Source organism: Acanthochromis polyacanthus, chromosome 9, assembly GCF_021347895.1.
Source record: "Acanthochromis polyacanthus isolate Apoly-LR-REF ecotype Palm Island chromosome 9, KAUST_Apoly_ChrSc, whole genome shotgun sequence".
Classification (NCBI taxonomy): Eukaryota; Metazoa; Chordata; class Actinopteri; family Pomacentridae; genus Acanthochromis; species Acanthochromis polyacanthus.
The window spans coordinates 14,079,640-14,098,271 of record NC_067121.1 but is presented as its reverse complement, the minus strand read 5'-3'; the positions used below and the strand labels follow the sequence as shown (position 1 = coordinate 14,098,271).

Genomic DNA, 18,632 nt, shown 5'->3' with positions numbered 1-18,632 from the left:
AAGCAAGCCTACTAAGATACTCATCCTCATTGCTATAACATTCATATGGAGTGTAAACATTTAAAATAATAAAAACATGATTATTATATACAACTTCCACTGCTATGCACCAATCCACCCCCAGTCTAATCACATTAATCCAGGGATCATATTTTTTGTGCCACATAATTGCCACTCCCCCAGGTATTCGGCCACGCACGATTCCCATACTGAGGTCCGTTGTAGACTCCCCTGCCCCATGGAAGTCAACATGGACAGCATTAAGCTTGTCCAGGTCTTGCTTAGCTAACAGTGTCTCCTGTAAGCACAGTATATCAGCACTCTCCAGTAGCTTATCAACAACATAGCGTCGCACCTTGTCCCCTGCGGTCTGCCCCAAACGCAGGCCACGCGAGTTGTATGACACAAGTTTCATAAGTCTTACATGTGTTTACTTTAGCTACTCTCCAGCACGCAACCCGGCTTCACTCACCGCTGCCCCTACAACAGCTCCCCTATGTTGTCGTGCCTCATAAAAGCGTCGCACAAATATCCCCTCAGGCCACAACTCTGGTTCATACATTTCCTTGACCTCTTCACACTCAGCGGTGACTTTAAAGGAGCTAAACCGACTGGCACCAGTGTCTATTCGTTGACAAGTTACGTCACGGCGGAGCTTGTCTTTCAAGTAATCTGTCAGTATATCTGTATCCATATCAAGTGAAAACTTTGTTGCAAACACGCTCACCACTTTAGTCCTCACAACAGGTATATTTCCCCCAGCATTAGTTCCAACAATACCGGTCATCTTTTTCCCTCCCCGAGAGCTTTGCCCCGGTTTGGGTCGTACCTGTGCATGTACATTGTGTCCGTGGCGTCCTCGTTTTGCAACAGTACTCCACAGTGGGAATCCCTGTCCTGCCGTACTAGCGTCCTCCATGGCAGCGCTCTCCATCTCCCTGACGGCCACGTCACTGGTCGATCCGCCCTCTCCAAACTGCCCCACAGCCGGCGTGTCTCGGGGCAGAGTCTGCAAACCCGGCACACATCCATCGCCAGCGCTACGTCGCTCAATCACACCAAGGCGATGGTTGATGTCCGCTGTCACTGCACGGAGATCCTCTGAGACACTTGTCTGCAGACCCACGGCTTGTTTCATTGCCGAAATGTCCGCACTTAGCGCTCCTATCTTCCCAAGCAGGCTAGACACATCAAGGCTATTAAAAGTTACAGGGGCAAGTCGTCAAGATGATAAGACACGAACCGAGGGGTATTTTCACCAACCTCATTCAGTAATTTCAGACAACTTTTAACATTGTTGATGTCTTTCTGTTGTCCTTTGTGCGCAACGTAGCGCAATGAGCCCGAGCAGAGTTCAAAAAGCACCTTTCTAGAATTCTCAATCCACTCAGACGCAAAGTGATTTACTGCTAGCAGCACAATTTCATCATGACACAAAGTTTTCATTTTGACGACCAGAAAATTGAGAAACTCGTCCTCCACAATAATCTTGCCATCAATAGTTGAGTAAATCTCTGGTTTTATTCGAGATTTACTTTTGGCAGCAGCAGCCCCTCCTCCAGCCCCTCTTCCAGCCACGTCCGCCATTGTAGTCTGTGTGAATAAAAGCGCAGAGACGCCGTTGACTTTACTCACTGGAACTTTAGTTGTGGTTGTGGTTTTTCTACAAGAAATAATAATAATAAACACATCTTAATGGTTTATACCTAAATACACAAACAATAGAAACAGAAATGTGAACTAAAGCTCTATATCTATAAACTTATCCACAATCATCTTCGAACACACATACTGCCGTATTCGGCATATATTAAACTACTTCCTCTTGGCCTTCAAAATAATATATCCTCAATATATATACATAGACAGACTCTTATTGTGTAACCGGAAGTACCGCGGATGCGCTCAGCGCAGCAGCAACTTGACGCTACAACATCAGACGGCGAAAATACACTTCTTCCAGTTACAACCAGAACTTAACGAAGGCACAGCGTTCGAATCAAGAAATAAACACAGTAAATGAACCTGACACTAACATTAACTAGACACAACATCACATATATCACTCAAACAATACTTACTTTACATGCACGCACAACCACGTCTGACGAGCTGACTCTCCCGACTGCTCTCTCATGCATCACTCACTCCTCTATCACGCAGCATACCATCATATGACATCACTCATCATGCTCGTTTCACATGGGCAATGCCCTGCCCCTTAAAGACCCCAATGACACAGAATATGTGAAATAAATGTAACATAGTGTGAACATGTATGAACTTTGGGGCCTTTTCTACAGCCGCCCCCGAATGTATCTTATACGTTTGCACATTAATGTAGGTCACAAAGTTCTACGGTTGAGTAGCTGATACAGGTGTAGAATTGTCCTCATCCTCCCCAGAGGGGAGCGCAGGAAGGACTACCAGCCTAGCAACTGGTCGGGTATAAAGTCTTGACTTAACCTTTACGTCAGCTGACCTAATGTGTCCATCAGCGCTGCGATGAACTTTGACGACCTTCCCAATGGGCCAAAGGCCTCGGGGGAGGTGTGGGTCAGTGATCATCACCACAGAGTCCTTTTTGATGTCAGCAGCTGTATCGTGCCACTTCTGGCGAGCTTGTAGACTTGGTACATACAGCCGAATAAAACGAGCCCAGAAGTGATCAGCCAAAACCTGGGAGTGCTTCCAGCGTCGGCGACTAAGAAGCTCACTCTCAGGGTAGACTACCTGAGGGAGTGAACCATCAGGCCGCCCCATCAGAAGGATGTTTGGGGTAACTGGATCGGGGTCGCTGGCATCTGAAGACACATAACCCAGGGGTTTACTGTTGAGGATCCCTTCTACTTCAGTAAGTACAGTGGAGAGCACTTCTTCTGGTACAGGTTGAGAACCCACTGTGGCGTACAGGGCTCTCTTCGCAGAGCGGATCTCTCTCTCCCACACTCCTCCAAAGTGGGGGGCTGCTGGGGGGTTGAAGTGGAAGGCGATCTTATGTTTGGTTAGGAGCTGTTGAAGGTCCGGCGACATTCCTCGGAAGGTCTCCCGGAGTTCTCGCTCTCCTCCTATGAAATTTGTCCCCTGGTCAGAGAACAATTCAGCAGGTGTTCCTCGACGAGCGATGAACCGGCGGAGAGCCATTAGAAAGGCATCAGAATCAATGGAGGTAAGAAGGTCTAGGTGTACAGCTCTGGTGGTGAGGCACTTGAATATGATTCCCCATCTTTTCTCCGAGCGTCTTCCCACCTTAACCTCAAATGGCCCAAAGCAGTCCATCCCTGTAGAATAGAAGGCAGGTTTGAACAGGCGCAAACGGGCCTCAGGTAGGTCTGCCATCTTTGGTACTTTAGGTCTGGCTCTCCAACGCTTACAGTCTGCACAGCTGGTTTGATAACACCGGACAGCTTCACGCCCCCTCAGAATCCAGTAAGATCTCCGGAGCTCTGCAAACACACGCTCTGGACCAGGGTGGCATAGCTGGCTGTCGAAGTCTTGGATTAGGAGCCTAGTCACTGGATGACCTGGGTCCAGAATGATGGGGTGGAGCACTGCGACCTCCAGGTCTGTGGCACGGCCTCCTACTCGGATGAGGTCTCCACTTCCATCTAGCTCAGGAGACAGGGTCAGAAGTCGACTGCTTCTAGGGACTGATTTACCAGCCTTGAGTAGGTTGTACTCCTGCTGGAAACTGTCCATCTGAGACCTATGTAAGACCAACCTCTCTGCCTGACGGTAGTCCTCAGCAGTAGGGTGGTCGCTCCTGTTAGCCGCCCCGTGCAACTCCTGCACAGTTGCTGCTAGTAGTTCCTTCCAGGAGTTGTACTGGCTCAGGTCAGTGGGGGGCTGGGTTGGAACACCAGCGGCAACACCACAGAAGGTGGACTTGCGCGTCTCTGATGTGTCTGTAGGCTGTTCCGTAGTAGCGGTCTGAGGCCACTGGTCTGGACTCAGCCGAAGAAATGGTGGTCCCTGACTCCACCTGTTTGGCTCTGCAAGCTCTTTCAGCCTTTTCCCACGCGTCACATCGTCTGCGGGATTTCTCATAGAGTCAACATATCTCCACGTATGTCTGTCGGTCAACTCCCGTATCTCTGACACACGGGAGCCAACAAAAACTTTAAAGCGGCAGGATTCGGACTTCAGCCAGGTCAGCACCGTTGTGGAATCAGACCACAGAATTATTTGGTCAATGGTGATGGTGAGTTCCTTCTCCAGGACCTGGGCGAGCTGTGCGCCCGTAAGTGCAGCACACAGTTCTAATCTGGGCATGGAGTGAAGTCGCTTAGGAGAGACTCTGGATCGAGCCATCAGGAATGACAGGTGCACGACACCATGCCTGTCAGTGGAACGAAGGTATGCCACCGAGCCATATGCCTCCTCAGAAGCATCACAGAAGATATGCACCTCTCTTCGGAGGCCAGAAATGTCTACCTCCTTTGGCAGGTATGGCCGTGGCAGTGTGACTTGTGAAAGGACCTGTAGCTCTTCCTCCCACATCCTCCATTGGTCTAGGAGATCCTGGGGAAGTGAGGGGTCATCCCAGCCCCGCTGTGCATCCCAAAGGTGCCTGACAAGCACCTTGGCCCGAGTGGTGTAGGGCAAGATGAATCCCAAAGGGTCGTACTGACTCGCCAGTACTTTATAGATGTTCCGCATTGTTGGGACACCGTAATCCACATGCCGATGCTTGTAGCCAAGGACATCCGTATGGAAGTGCCAGCTTAGTCCCAGGGTGGATTCTGGGACATCTGTCTTTCTGTGAGCCATCCACAACTCCACACTGGCAGATCGACTCTCTTCAGGCAGGTGGCTTATGACCTCTGGCTCACTGCTGGCCCACTGGCGTAGTTCAAATCCTGCAGATGCTAACAGGGCTCTTAATTTGTCAACAAGGTGTCTTGCCATAGCACGGGTGGGAACACTCTGAAGCCAATTGTCAACGTAGAAGCATTTCTCGATTGAGATCCTCACATCTTCATTTGGCTGACTGTTTTCAGTAACGTGCCGCTGCAGAGCGAAGGTAGCACAACAGGGGCTACATGTTGTTCCAAATGGCAGCACCTGCCACTCATACACTGCAGGGAACTCTTCTTTGCTGACATCACGCCAAACAAATCTGAGCAGTGCACGGTCCTCTGGGAGAAGACGAACTTGATGGAACATGCCTTTGATGTCTGCACTGATTGCGACAGCATGCTCCCTGAAACGCAGCAGAACTCCCAGAAGTGTGGCTCCCAAATTTGGCCCAGGCAGTAGGTAATCGTTCAGGTTGTGGCCCTGATGCTGAAAGGAACAGTTGAATACTATCCTCAGCTTGCCATTATGACTCACGATATGATGAGGGATGTACCATGCCTCATCATTTCCTTTAGCCGTTATTTCTGGACCACACTTGATTACAGAACCTGCCTCGATCAGTTTCTCCATCTCCGATCTGTAGGCTTCAGCTTGTGCAGGGTCTCTAGCCAGTCGCCTTTCTACACTACGTAAGCTGGGCATGACAGCCATTGGTGTAGCCTGAAGGAGTGGCATTCCCTGACGACGGAGCAGAGGGGTGGTGTAACGGTGAACACCGTCAACCTCTACCCTGACAGTTTTGGTCTCAAGAGTCCTGATAGCGTATGTATCCTGCTTTGAGCGGGTAACTAGCTTCTCACTGCGGAATGGAACTGTATCAACTAACCACAGTTTCTCCACATGCTTCATGAGCTCACTCACTTGAGGTGCTACTGTGGTCAATAGGCACTGCGATGGTTGGGAGATATGGCCGACTGCACTTGCTGGTCCCTGCAGAGTCCAGCCTAATCTGGTGTGTACCGCAGCTGGTCCTCCTGGGGGTCCTAACCTGACAGGTTCTATGGGGGTGATGAGGTGGGGGTGATCACTCCCGATGAGAAGCAGGGGCTTCACATTAGTCAGGGTCGGTATGGGAAGGCCGATGAGGTGTTTGTAATGCCTTCGGAGCTGTTCCATGGGGTATGCATGGCTTGCTAGTCCAATGCGGGCAGTGGTAAATGCACCAGTGATCCTGAACTTGGTCTTTGGGTTGGAAGGTGCAGCTATAGTGAATGACACCGAGGCTCCCTGAAGTGACTGCACGTCCTGTCTAATTGTGCGCAGAGATAAGTCTTCGGGGATCCCTTGCACACCCAGCTGGTGTGCAGCATCTGGCAGGAGCATAGTTCTTTCTGAGCCATCATCCAGGACAGCATAAGTGTTGACTGTTCGGTCTCCATGATGAAGGCGCACCTTGACGACCTTTAGGAGGACACGACGACCTTCGGTCGGTCGGTCGAGGTACAGTACTTCGGTTGTGCCATGACTTTCTGGCAACGCTGTAGACGGTGACTGCTTTAGAGGCCTCACATTCACATCATGTAGCACCCGGAGATGTTTACCTTGGCAAAGAGCACAGGTCTTCCTTAAGTTACACTGAGCAGCCTGGTGTGACCTCGCACAACGCCAACACCGCTTGTTAGTCTTTATCCATTCTGAAACCTGATCCTTTGTTAACCTGGATATTGCTGTGCACTGGCTGAGGTGGTGCTCTGCACTGCTACAGAATGCACAGAATGGTGTGCTCTTAGACCCTTTATAGGCTGGTGAGACAGGAACCTCCAGCTTCTTGACCTCATCCTTAGCACCATGGAGGATTATGGCGCTTTGACGCTTGGGTGGTCATCCATCGGGTCGGGATACCGACCTCTCTTTCATTCCTCTCATGGCTAACTGTCCCTCCGAGTCCTGACACCAGGATTCGTATTGTAACCATTCCGACAGGTCAAGCAGGGTGTAATTGCGTGTGCCCCGATAGAACATGGAACGGCGGAACTCTGCTCTCTGCTCTGGGGGTAACTTGCTCAGAAGGCGAGCAACATGGGAGCCGCATTGCAACTCCACTGCTCCTTCGGGACCTAAAGTCCTCAGCATCCCCACCAGTGATTGTATCTGGAGTGAAAATCTCTCGAACGCAGCGATGTCTCCTCTCCTAACATCTTGAGCATCCATCACAGCTGCAATCCGCTTCAGTGCTATCTGGTGTGGTTGACCAAACTTATCATTGAGGGCAGCCATAGTGTCTGAGTAGGGTGTTGGGGAATTCAGGTAGGCATCTGCTATCAGCCTGGCTTCCTCCAGCTGCAAGTGATCAACCAGCACTTGATACTTAAATAACTCATTTGCCTCTCGAGGTAAAAGATTCTCCAATGAGATCTTCAGCTGGGCAAACTCACTTGGGTCACGGTGGGAGAAAGTACAGATGGTAGGTCGCGGTCCATGGTAACTTGAGTCCAAGCTGAGTGAAGTGTTGCCCTGAAAGGTGGGGGCACTGGGTTGCCCACAGGCTCGTTCCTGTGGCCACCACTACGTCCATAACCCTTTGGCATGGAGGTAGGAAATCTGTGCAGTGGCAGCGAAGACTGAACAGGTCTAAACCATGGAGTCGATGGGTGAGGAGTCTCAACTGATGGTCTCATAGCAGGCGGAGGCTCTGGCCATGGATATTGAACCCATGGCTGGCTCACCTGTGGCTTGCCTCCTTCGGTACATAGGAGCTCGTATTTAAGCCGACCAGGATGATACAACACAGGTGGGTCATCTGGTTGCCGTACTCCCTCTGGTGGGTGTGGCCATGGGGGTGGAGCCGGCCAGTCATCATCATCGTCGCTGTCAGGCTGAGTTTGGGTGGATGATGGTGACTGCATCGCTTGTGGCTCTGGCTTGGTAGCAGGAATAGAAGCAGGGCTCTGCATGTTCCTGACAGCATCCACCAGTTGCCTCATATCCTCTCGCAGAGCTCTAAGCTCAACCAGGTCCGATGACATGCGACGCTGTGTCTGCTGAAGGAGTTGCCGCTCATGATGTATGTCATCCAATTCTACCTTATTCTCTGCATAATAAGGTTGGTGGTGCAGCGCTTCAGGTAGAGGAGTAGAGTGCTCCTGGAACTGTACCTTGGATTCTCTCTGTGTAGGCCACGGGGAGGCTAGCTGGTTCTCCTGTCTGAACTCCTGACCCTCAGCACCATAGCTTCGGGAGGAAGCATCCCGCCACAGGAGGCCACTTCTCATCAGAGAATCTTAAGGAGGGGTGAGGGAGGTCTTCCTGGCCTGTTCCTCTTCGTATGTAGCCTCTACTTCCATCCTATGTCTCTGGTTGCCATAGCCTGGATAATCCACCTCATAATCTGCATACCGTGTAGGAGGTTGTATGCGTCGTCTAGGGCGCGCACCTAAAGCCTCATACTCTGGATGTGATTCCATCACTGCTGTCAATCCAGTCTCCGGCTCGAAGGACCATTAATGTAAGGGAGGTTTCCTAAACCGACTTGGATTCTGCACTGGTTCTGTGTTATCACCGGATTCACACAGGGAGTGTCGGCCAGAACACCGCTTAAGGCCTGGTTTCTTCAGAGTATGAATTTTATTAAATTATAAATTATAAACTTTATTTCAGACTCCATTGGTCCATAAAAAACAAAACAAAAAAAAACACAGAAAACATTACAACACTAAAAAACATACAAACACTTCATCCAATGTTTCCACAAACTGGATGTATACCTTGTGCTACTCCTTATAGGCTCAATTAAAGACAAAATAAGCTCATTTTGTGACACATTCAAACGACAAATAAAATTATACATAACTTTCCTAATCACAGCATGCATAGTGAGAACATTTCGATTCACAAATATCTGGCTAGCACTGGTCCACCTGGGAAGTCTCAACAGGATCCTGAAAGCATCATTATAAGCCACCTGAAGCCTCCTTAGCTTTGCCCTGCTATAGCTACACCAAAGGTAGGCAGTATAAAGTGGCGTACAATATGCTTTAAAGAGAGCAACTTTAACATTCTCAGAGCAACTGCCAAATTTCCGACACAACATGTTGGCCTGCGCATATAGTTTGCAGCACTGACGCTGAATATCATCATCATCACATAAATCGTCCCTGATAATGTGACCCAGGTACCTGACCTTGTGCACAACACTAAGCGCTTGGCTGCCCAAATAAAACAAAGGAAAATGTAACCTCTGGTCTTGTTTTGCTTTAACAATCATCACAACACTCTTCTTTTCATTAAACTTTATATTATATTCCTCACCATACTTCGAGCATATTCTTAATAATTGCTGCAGACCAACGCTATAAGGGACAATACAACGAGGTCATCAGCATAAAGTAGATGGTTAATCAGACTTTCTCCTATGACGCATCCAGTCTTACAAGTTTTTAAGCTCTGAGACAACCCATCCATATACAAATTAAACAAGGCTGGTGACAAAATTCCACCTTGTCTAACCCCATTTGTCACTTGGAAGGGTGCAGATACACAGTTACCCCACCGCACCTGCATTTTCTGATGTGAATACCAAAAGAACAAGATCCTTATTATATATAGGGGAACCCCACGCTCTTGTAACTTTAAAAACAATTTGCCATGATTAATACGGTCAAAAGCCTTGGAAGCATCCAGAAAGCAGATGAACATCGTGGAATTGTGCATTCTATATGTACTGACCATTTCCTTCAGCGCATAAATGCATAGGTCTGTACCATGCTTACTTTTAAACCCAAATTGATGATCCGAGGTCACAATATATTGTTGAAGTCTTTCCAACAGGATCAATTCCAAAACTTTGGAAAACAGACTAGCTAGCGCAACAGGTCTATAATTTTCCATGCTAGATATTCTAGCAGTCTTATCCTTAATTACAGGGACTAATAAAACAGCCAGCATCGAATCAGGTAATATACCATGCAGTAAACATCCAGAAAAACACATTGCAACCAAAACAAAAAGTCTGTGACTAGCATATTTAAGATGCTCCGCTGTTATTTGATCAAGGCCACAAGCTTTATTCAGGGCCAATTTCTCAATAGCACAAAACACTTGATTAGGTCTAATCACTGCATTCACATCATCAGGAACAATACCAACATTAAATTCATCACTTATACCACAATTAAAAATATCACTATAAAGTTTTCTCCACAATTCCACAATGTTTCCAGATCCACTAGTCCCATCAATACTAGCTGGCAATGGCATTTTACTGTTACTGATTACCTTCACTTCCTTCCAGAAATCATTTATGTTATTATATTGTAGGTTTTTAGCCATTGCGTTTGCTCTCATTTCCTGCTCATTTCTTTTAATAAAGCGCACAGCATATTTAAATCTAGCATTAGCCTGTTTCTTAAGCTCAAATTCTGGACCATGCCTAGCTTTTCCAGCAATAATCCAATTCTTAAAGGCTTCTCTTGCCTGTCCATGCAATTCCGACACATATTCATTCCATCCTGGTCGCAAATTATTTAGCTTAGCCCTCTTTTTACAGAGAGGTTTGCTAGCATTATTTAAACTATTGATCATTTTATCATACATTTTACAGAGGTCACTACTATGATTCTGATTTTTACACCTTATATTACGGCATGAAATAGCTTCAAAGGGTATTTCAATATCACTCAGTTCCTCTTCAGAAAGAGCATTGTAGAGGCCCAGGTCACCTTCTGTAAGCCTTGACCAGTCTAATTTACCACTATATCTATGGTTTACATCTGTGGTCAGCTCAGGTACACTTTCAACATTCATCGTAAAACAAACAGGTATATGATCACTTGTACTAAGTTCATATAATATCTCAGCTTTCTCTACACAGTCATGGGCATCTGTTGTACTTATACAATGATCCAGCCATGATGTTGTATCCCATGCTTCACTGATATATGTGTAGCTTTCAGATGGCAACAATATTTTACTAGTGATAATTAACTTGCTAGTTTCACAGAATTGAAGCAGATGTCGACCGAATAATGATTTCTTATCAGCGATATCAGCATTCATATCGCCAACCACAAACATACATGTGCATGCATTTTCCCTAATAAATGAACCTACAAAAGCAAGCCTACTAAGATACTCATCCTCATTGCTATAACATTCATATGGAGTGTAAACATTTAAAATAATAAAAACATGATTATTATATACAACTTCCACTGCTATGCACCAATCCACCCCCAGTCTAATCACATTAATCCAGGGATCATATTTTTTGTGCCACATAATTGCCACTCCCCCAGGTATTCGGCCACGCACGATTCCCATACTGAGGTCCGTTGTAGACTCCCCTGCCCCATGGAAGTCAACATGGACAGCATTAAGCTTGTCCAGGTCTTGCTTAGCTAACAGTGTCTCCTGTAAGCACAGTATATCAGCACTCTCCAGTAGCTTATCAACAACATAGCGTCGCACCTTGTCCCCTGCGGTCTGCCCCAAACGCAGGCCACGCGAGTTGTATGACACAAGTTTCATAAGTCTTACATGTGTTTACTTTAGCTACTCTCCAGCACGCAACCCGGCTTCACTCACCGCTGCCCCTACAACAGCTCCCCTATGTTGTCGTGCCTCATAAAAGCGTCGCACAAATATCCCCTCAGGCCACAACTCTGGTTCATACATTTCCTTGACCTCTTCACACTCAGCGGTGACTTTAAAGGAGCTAAACCGACTGGCACCAGTGTCTATTCGTTGACAAGTTACGTCACGGCGGAGCTTGTCTTTCAAGTAATCTGTCAGTATATCTGTATCCATATCAAGTGAAAACTTTGTTGCAAACACGCTCACCACTTTAGTCCTCACAACAGGTATATTTCCCCCAGCATTAGTTCCAACAATACCGGTCATCTTTTTCCCTCCCCGAGAGCTTTGCCCCGGTTTGGGTCGTACCTGTGCATGTACATTGTGTCCGTGGCGTCCTCGTTTTGCAACAGTACTCCACAGTGGGAATCCCTGTCCTGCCGTACTAGCGTCCTCCATGGCAGCGCTCTCCATCTCCCTGACGGCCACGTCACTGGTCGATCCGCCCTCTCCAAACTGCCCCACAGCCGGCGTGTCTCGGGGCAGAGTCTGCAAACCCGGCACACATCCATCGCCAGCGCTACGTCGCTCAATCACACCAAGGCGATGGTTGATGTCCGCTGTCACTGCACGGAGATCCTCTGAGACACTTGTCTGCAGACCCACGGCTTGTTTCATTGCCGAAATGTCCGCACTTAGCGCTCCTATCTTCCCAAGCAGGCTAGACACATCAAGGCTATTAAAAGTTACAGGGGGCAAGTCGTCAAGATGATAAGACACGAACCGAGGGGTATTTTCACCAACCTCATTCAGTAATTTCAGACAACTTTTAACATTGTTGATGTCTTTCTGTTGTCCTTTGTGCGCAACGTAGCGCAATGAGCCCGAGCAGAGTTCAAAAAGCACCTTTCTAGAATTCTCAATCCACTCAGACGCAAAGTGATTTACTGCTAGCAGCACAATTTCATCATGACACAAAGTTTTCATTTTGACGACCAGAAAATTGAGAAACTCGTCCTCCACAATAATCTTGCCATCAATAGTTGAGTAAATCTCTGGTTTTATTCGAGATTTACTTTTGGCAGCAGCAGCCCCTCCTCCAGCCCCTCTTCCAGCCACGTCCGCCATTGTAGTCTGTGTGAATAAAAGCGCAGAGACGCCGTTGACTTTACTCACTGGAACTTTAGTTGTGGTTGTGGTTTTTCTACAAGAAATAATAATAATAAACACATCTTAATGGTTTATACCTAAATACACAAACAATAGAAACAGAAATGTGAACTAAAGCTCTATATCTATAAACTTATCCACAATCATCTTCGAACACACATACTGCCGTATTCGGCATATATTAAACTACTTCCTCTTGGCCTTCAAAATAATATATCCTCAATATATATACATAGACAGACTCTTATTGTGTAACCGGAAGTACCGCGGATGCGCTCAGCGCAGCAGCAACTTGACGCTACAACATCAGACGGCGAAAATACACTTCTTCCAGTTACAACCAGAACTTAACGAAGGCACAGCGTTCGAATCAAGAAATAAACACAGTAAATGAACCTGACACTAACATTAACTAGACACAACATCACATATATCATTCAAACAATACTTACTTTACATGCACGCACAACCACGTCTGACGAGCTGACTCTCCCGACTGCTCTCTCATGCATCACTCACTCCTCTATCACGCAGCATACCATCATATGACATCACTCATCATGCTCGTTTCACATGGGCAATGCCCTGCCCCTTAAAGACCCCAATGACACAGAATATGTGAAATAAATGTAACATAGTGTGAACATGTATGAACTTTGGGGCCTTTTCTACATAGACTCTATACTGTTTTAACATTTACATTTGTCACTTTGTGGTTAAAAGGGTGGTGATTAGGCTGCATTTTTATTGCACAGCTTTCTAGTGTTTGCAACCACCCAAAACACTTCAAAAAGCTAGTCAACATTCACCTCATTCACACACACATTCATACACAGGTGATTGAGGCTACTTGTAAAAAATGTGGCACTGTTCATCAGAATATCATTCACATAGAGAGTGATGTGGGATTCAAAATCTTTCACAAGGATACTTTGACATGTAGACTGACTGACTGAAAAGTATAAATATTTTTCAGCAGATAAATAATACTAATGACAGTGATACTGAATTCTTCTTATATTTTGTCTTGAAAACATTATAAATAGTCTACACAGAGAGCAGAAACTGAAACAGCAAATCTTGAGCGTCTCCAGCATGAACTCAACATTGATCATGATGACACAGAAGTGGGTGGAGGATGTGAAGCAGTGGGCAGCCACTGGTAAGTAACATGGTCACAGATGTATCAGTTTGGTATTGTCATTCATTTGGTTACTTTTGATTTTCCAACGCTTTTGGATTGTTTCTGTTTTTCAAGAGAAACATGGTGCTCGTAGTAGCCAAGAAGAGCTCCAGATTGATTGAGGATATCATCTATTCCCTCAGAAGGAAGAAGCATGATCTCTATCGACAAAATGGTATTTAGTTTTACATTACTCAACAACTTGTGTTTGGTTGTTGTTTTTACTAGTAAAACATTTTTAACCTAACAGACAGTAATCAAACAAGGCAACGCAAACGGAGGAGACTGGGTGAGCTCAAGAAGAAACTCAGGGAGATGATCATGCAGTACAACGCTGTTGCAACCAGTGCACAAAACATTGACGCAGAAGCAAGCATGCAGTCTCTCTGATGTGTTGCTGCCTTGGGAAGCACAAGGAGATGGTAAGCAAAGTGTTTTATTTTTCATTATGACTTGTGATTATAGCCATTAATTTAAGAATGGTGAGCCACATAATGATTAGCACTGTGAGAATTTTGGTAGAACATGTTTACATTAAAGTTTTGATTCTGTCACATCTGTTCTCTTTTCCAAAATAGTGGTGAGCCTTCGTTTGAAGAGGCGTGTTTTTGACCAGGTCATGCTAGTCAGGCGTATCGAAGAGGAGAAGCTGATCGTTGTGAAGATGACTCAACATTATCAGTACTTGAGAAACGCATTGGACAAACTACAAAGCCTCCTTCATCACACTGAAGAGAACATCAAGAACAACGGTATGTTCTACAAATATTCTCTTTATTAAAGAGTAACTCACACTTTTTTGATCAAATATGAAAGCCTTTTTAACCTCAAATCCAGCTTGCTCTTTTTTTTAACACAAAAACACAACCTCCAAGTTGGACATTGAAACTGCATCACATGTTTTCAGCTTCATCTGCCTAATTTTAAATCTCATTTATCTTCACATGTCACTCAAGTTACTCTAATAGAGATGACAGAGGCCGGATATAGAGGACTGCACTGCTGTCTTCTGCAGAAGAGAGATGTTCTACAAAACAAACTGAGTGAACTCGCCAGCACCTATTCCCATGTAGACACAGACTCTGTTTTTTAATGGTAGATGAAGACATGGAGGACTGTGAAGAGGACGACAGCAGCTCAGACCTTTCAGAGGAGGAATTGCGAATTGTTTGGCTGCATTGATTCATGACACAATAAAAGATTACACAGCAGTGTGTCTACCAGAGTACAGCAATGATCTGGCCAGGAGGCAAACTTTAAAGTTATTGTGCATTTCAGAATAATGCTAACATGATATTAAAGGTAACACAAATGGTGACATGCAGAATAAATAAATGTCAGTTTAAGCCACATCTCCTGTGTCTTTTATTTTGAACCCACCTGTTTAATTAAAAAAAACATCTAAAGTTTGAGTTTGAGTTTATTTTCACATTATGATGGAAAATAGGTACAGCCAGACTAGCTACTTGTCAATTACCTCTGAAAGCATGAAAATAAAATAGTATGGCTGTTATAGTCTTTAAAGGCGGCGTACAATCAACCGGGGGTTGCGCGCATGCGTGCGTCTCAGAGTACTAGTAAAAGAGTTGCGGTATGCTCACAATCCGCAACGGTTAGGCAGCAAACGTTTCTTATTAGCCGATCACATTCATTGACCTGTATTGGGCAGTGTCTCGGAGGGAGACACATTATATTTAAACAAACTTCAAACCACACCATCACTGTAAAACAAACACAAAAGATCTGAGTCACGAGCCACAGAAGTTCTGTTTTCAAACGTTGCTGAATGAGTTCTGTTTTTGTACATACCCCCTTTAGCCGGTGAAACACGGCAGCCTGAATAAGTGCTAAAATAGCGCTATTAAATGTTTGTGTTAGTGTTTTTATGTCAACAAACGTCTCAAAATCTAAATATTTAAGACACGACTTTCTTTTTCCGTTGAAAAATGAGCGCATACAGTTCTTCTAAACCCTAATGTCACAAACCCTAATCCTAACCCGGAAGAATGCTTGTAGAACTACAATTAGTACAGGATTGCAATTGGTAGAAGTGTGTTGTGCCAAACTTTTTTGTAGTTCTAATGTGTTTTCCCTATTATGTTGCAAGGTTACAATGACACTTGAGGGCTCTCTGGGGTTTTGTGAGGGTGGCAAACACATATCTTTGATAAAAATCTGCTATTTCATAATATTTAGAAGGTTAAATTGTGTTTTTCCTGGATTTTGACTCTACACAGTGGTGCCCCCAATTGGATTACCTTCTTTTGTGGTTGTAGAGGTCAAGAGCTTTCCAAAAATGTTGCCCTTATGATTGAAACATATTTTGTTCCTGCCCTGTAAGCCTTCAAAAGTGCCTCAATTTCAAGGTTCAAAGGTCACTCCTGAGGAGCAGGATCCTCAAACAGTTTTCAAACTGATGTATGTTACTCTGTAGGCTGAGACTTTTCCAATGATGTATTCAGTGTTGTTCTATAATAAAGTAAAAATTTTCATCTTGTTCCAAGCCAGCTCCTTTCAGGTATAGTTTCTTACACCCCTTTCAGGGAGAACTTGGATAAATTTAGGAAAAACAAGCTGTCATGGGTATTTACTAGTCAAATGTTTTAAAGCAATTGACGCAGACCTCTGCACACCATACTTCTCATTTTTGGAAAATTTTACTCATTTTTCATCCCCTATTATCAGTGTAACATTTTATGCCAATAGGCTTTGGTCTAATCAAGCTTCAAATTTCAGTATTTCAAAGCAGGAGCCATTTACAATCTTCATACTAACACGTTACTCACCTGGGGCCTCATTTATAAAACATTGCGTAGGATCCATACTAAAGTTTGCGTACGCCGATAATACGAAAAGGGCGTATGCCCTTCGCCCCTGATTTATAAAACTTTGCGTAAGCACAGCTGCATGCAATTTCTTGATAAATCACACACCAGCTGGAAGATTGCACAGGTGGATCCACCTCACATTCCGCCCACAACACACCCACATTTTACCATGAATGGTCAATGCAAAGTAACTCATGAATGTATCTGTATATAAATAAGCTGCTGATCCACGGCATTTCACTGCTGTGTGTCAGGATGAATGAATCATGTGTTGACCCAGGCCACCCTGCCACTAAATTTGTTATGATCATGTCCGATGTACAAATAATTTGCACACTGATTGAATGTGCATTTTTTCGGTTCACATAGAGAAATTCATTTTCACTCGGGAGTTGTGGTGTGAAGCATGTGTGCCTGCGTGCCTGTACAGGGCTGATTAATGGTTGGACGCTCATCCCATTCGGCCGCATATGGATAAATAAACAAAATTCTTTACTTTTTTTGCCTTTTTACTGTGATAGTTGCAGTGAAGAGTGACAGGAAATGGGGAGAAGAGTAGGGGGAAGACATGCATAAAAGTGCCACAGGCAGGAATCGAACCCGAACCACTGCGTCGGAGACCACCCCTACAAATGGATGAGCCATACAGGCGCCGGGTGATCAGAAAACAAAATTATTTAATAAAGATCACCACACCGGCCCCAGATACCAGCCCTTCGGTCAAATGACCGAATGAAATAACGTTCAATCCGCTCCTGTTAATATATGAACATAGTTCTGCAAATACAGTCGTCAGCCGAATGGCGCACTATAGGAACATCTACAACAATGAGGGTTTATGATTATCAGGCTCTACAAGTCTAATATGTGATAACAATAAAGGTTTGAGATCAATCTGGTTTCAATTCACCACTTCATCCTCTGGCACTGCCGTTCCCTCTGTCTCCAAAATGTGCTTAAGCAAGCATCAAAGTTGGCGCACCGGTGCGCACATTCTCACGCCAAGTTTTTTTTAGAAATCACAACGAACACAGCGTACGCCACTTTCTACGCAAAGTTTGTGATTTACGCCCTGTTTTGTGCGTAAAGAAGCATCAAGAATCAAGGTTGGTGCACCGGTGCGCACATTCTCACGCCAAGTTTGTTTTTATAAATCACAACCTTTGCGTAGAAAGTGGCGTATGCCACTTTCTAGCCCTGTTTTGTGCGTACGCAAGCTTTATAAATGAGGCCCCTGGTCAAGACCTTTTCATTGTATTTCATTTAGTTCTGGGGCAAAAGTTTGATTTTTACACTTCACATTCCATTTAGAGGATCAATATAAGAACCCTGAAATTGAGGTTCAAAGGTCAATATTTCATGTGTATGAAGGAACACAAACAGAAACAGCAACACAAACAGCAACTATATGTTTATTTCAAATAATTTTATTGTCACAGTTCAGGCAAGGACTCATGTGCAGCACAACTTTTGAGATCAATAGCGTTCTTTATTGAAGCTTTATTGAACCAGAATATAGTAGCAGAGGGATTTGGATTGGGCTTGCTGAATCTGACTTTGTCTTTTGTGGACCAGCTGTTTAAGAGGAAGAGACCACAGTACTAGACCAGGGGCCTATTTCACGAAGCAGTTTCTTCCACAACTCTGAGTTGATCTACTCTGAGTTTTCGGTTTCACAACGGCTGATATGAGTTGGTTTAATCAACTCGGAGTAGTTTGACCCGGAGTTACGCGCGTGCACCACAACTCTGAAAAGACAGCATCAATGGAACCCCGATTCGACGAGTCACCATGGAAACGAAAGGCTGCATTTTTGAACTGGAATTTTTTTAACGCGCTCAGACGCACTCAGAGAGAGAGACGGTGTGGAGAACACTGCTGCCTGGGTCAATGCGTAAGTTTAAATGTAGTCCTTTGTAATTGTAATAATATTACAGGGAATAACTGTCTGAATCGTAGAATATTGAGTTATTTCATTCAGGGGAAATCTCGCGGGGGAGAAGCGCTCGTGGCAGCAGCTTAAGATGAAATATAAAAACATTGTTCAAACAGGTCAGACCTCGGCATTATCTCATGGAGGT

At 45.1% G+C, this 18,632-nt stretch overlaps 1 protein-coding gene and 1 long non-coding RNA gene across 2 annotated transcripts; one reads left to right on the top strand and one right to left on the bottom strand.

Annotated features, from left to right (window-relative positions):
* Positions 1 to 1,217: 1,217 nt before the first annotated feature.
* On the bottom strand, positions 1,218 to 8,450 carry LOC127535406 (uncharacterized). The gene is made up of 2 exons (XM_051953318.1): positions 2,082 to 8,450; positions 1,218 to 1,663 (listed from the first exon to the last, which is right to left on the bottom strand). The coding sequence occupies exon 1, from the start codon at positions 6,181 to 6,183 to the stop codon at positions 2,356 to 2,358; it is 3,828 nt and encodes a 1,275-aa protein (XP_051809278.1). The 5' UTR covers positions 6,184 to 8,450; the 3' UTR covers positions 1,218 to 1,663; positions 2,082 to 2,355.
* A 5,347-nt stretch (positions 8,451 to 13,797) lies between these two features.
* Positions 13,798 to 15,032, top strand: LOC110946428 (uncharacterized). The gene is made up of 4 exons (XR_007944284.1): positions 13,798 to 13,898; positions 13,974 to 14,145; positions 14,302 to 14,475; positions 14,680 to 15,032. It is a non-coding gene; the product is annotated as an uncharacterized LOC110946428 (long non-coding RNA).
* The last annotated feature ends 3,600 nt before the right edge of the window (positions 15,033 to 18,632 follow it).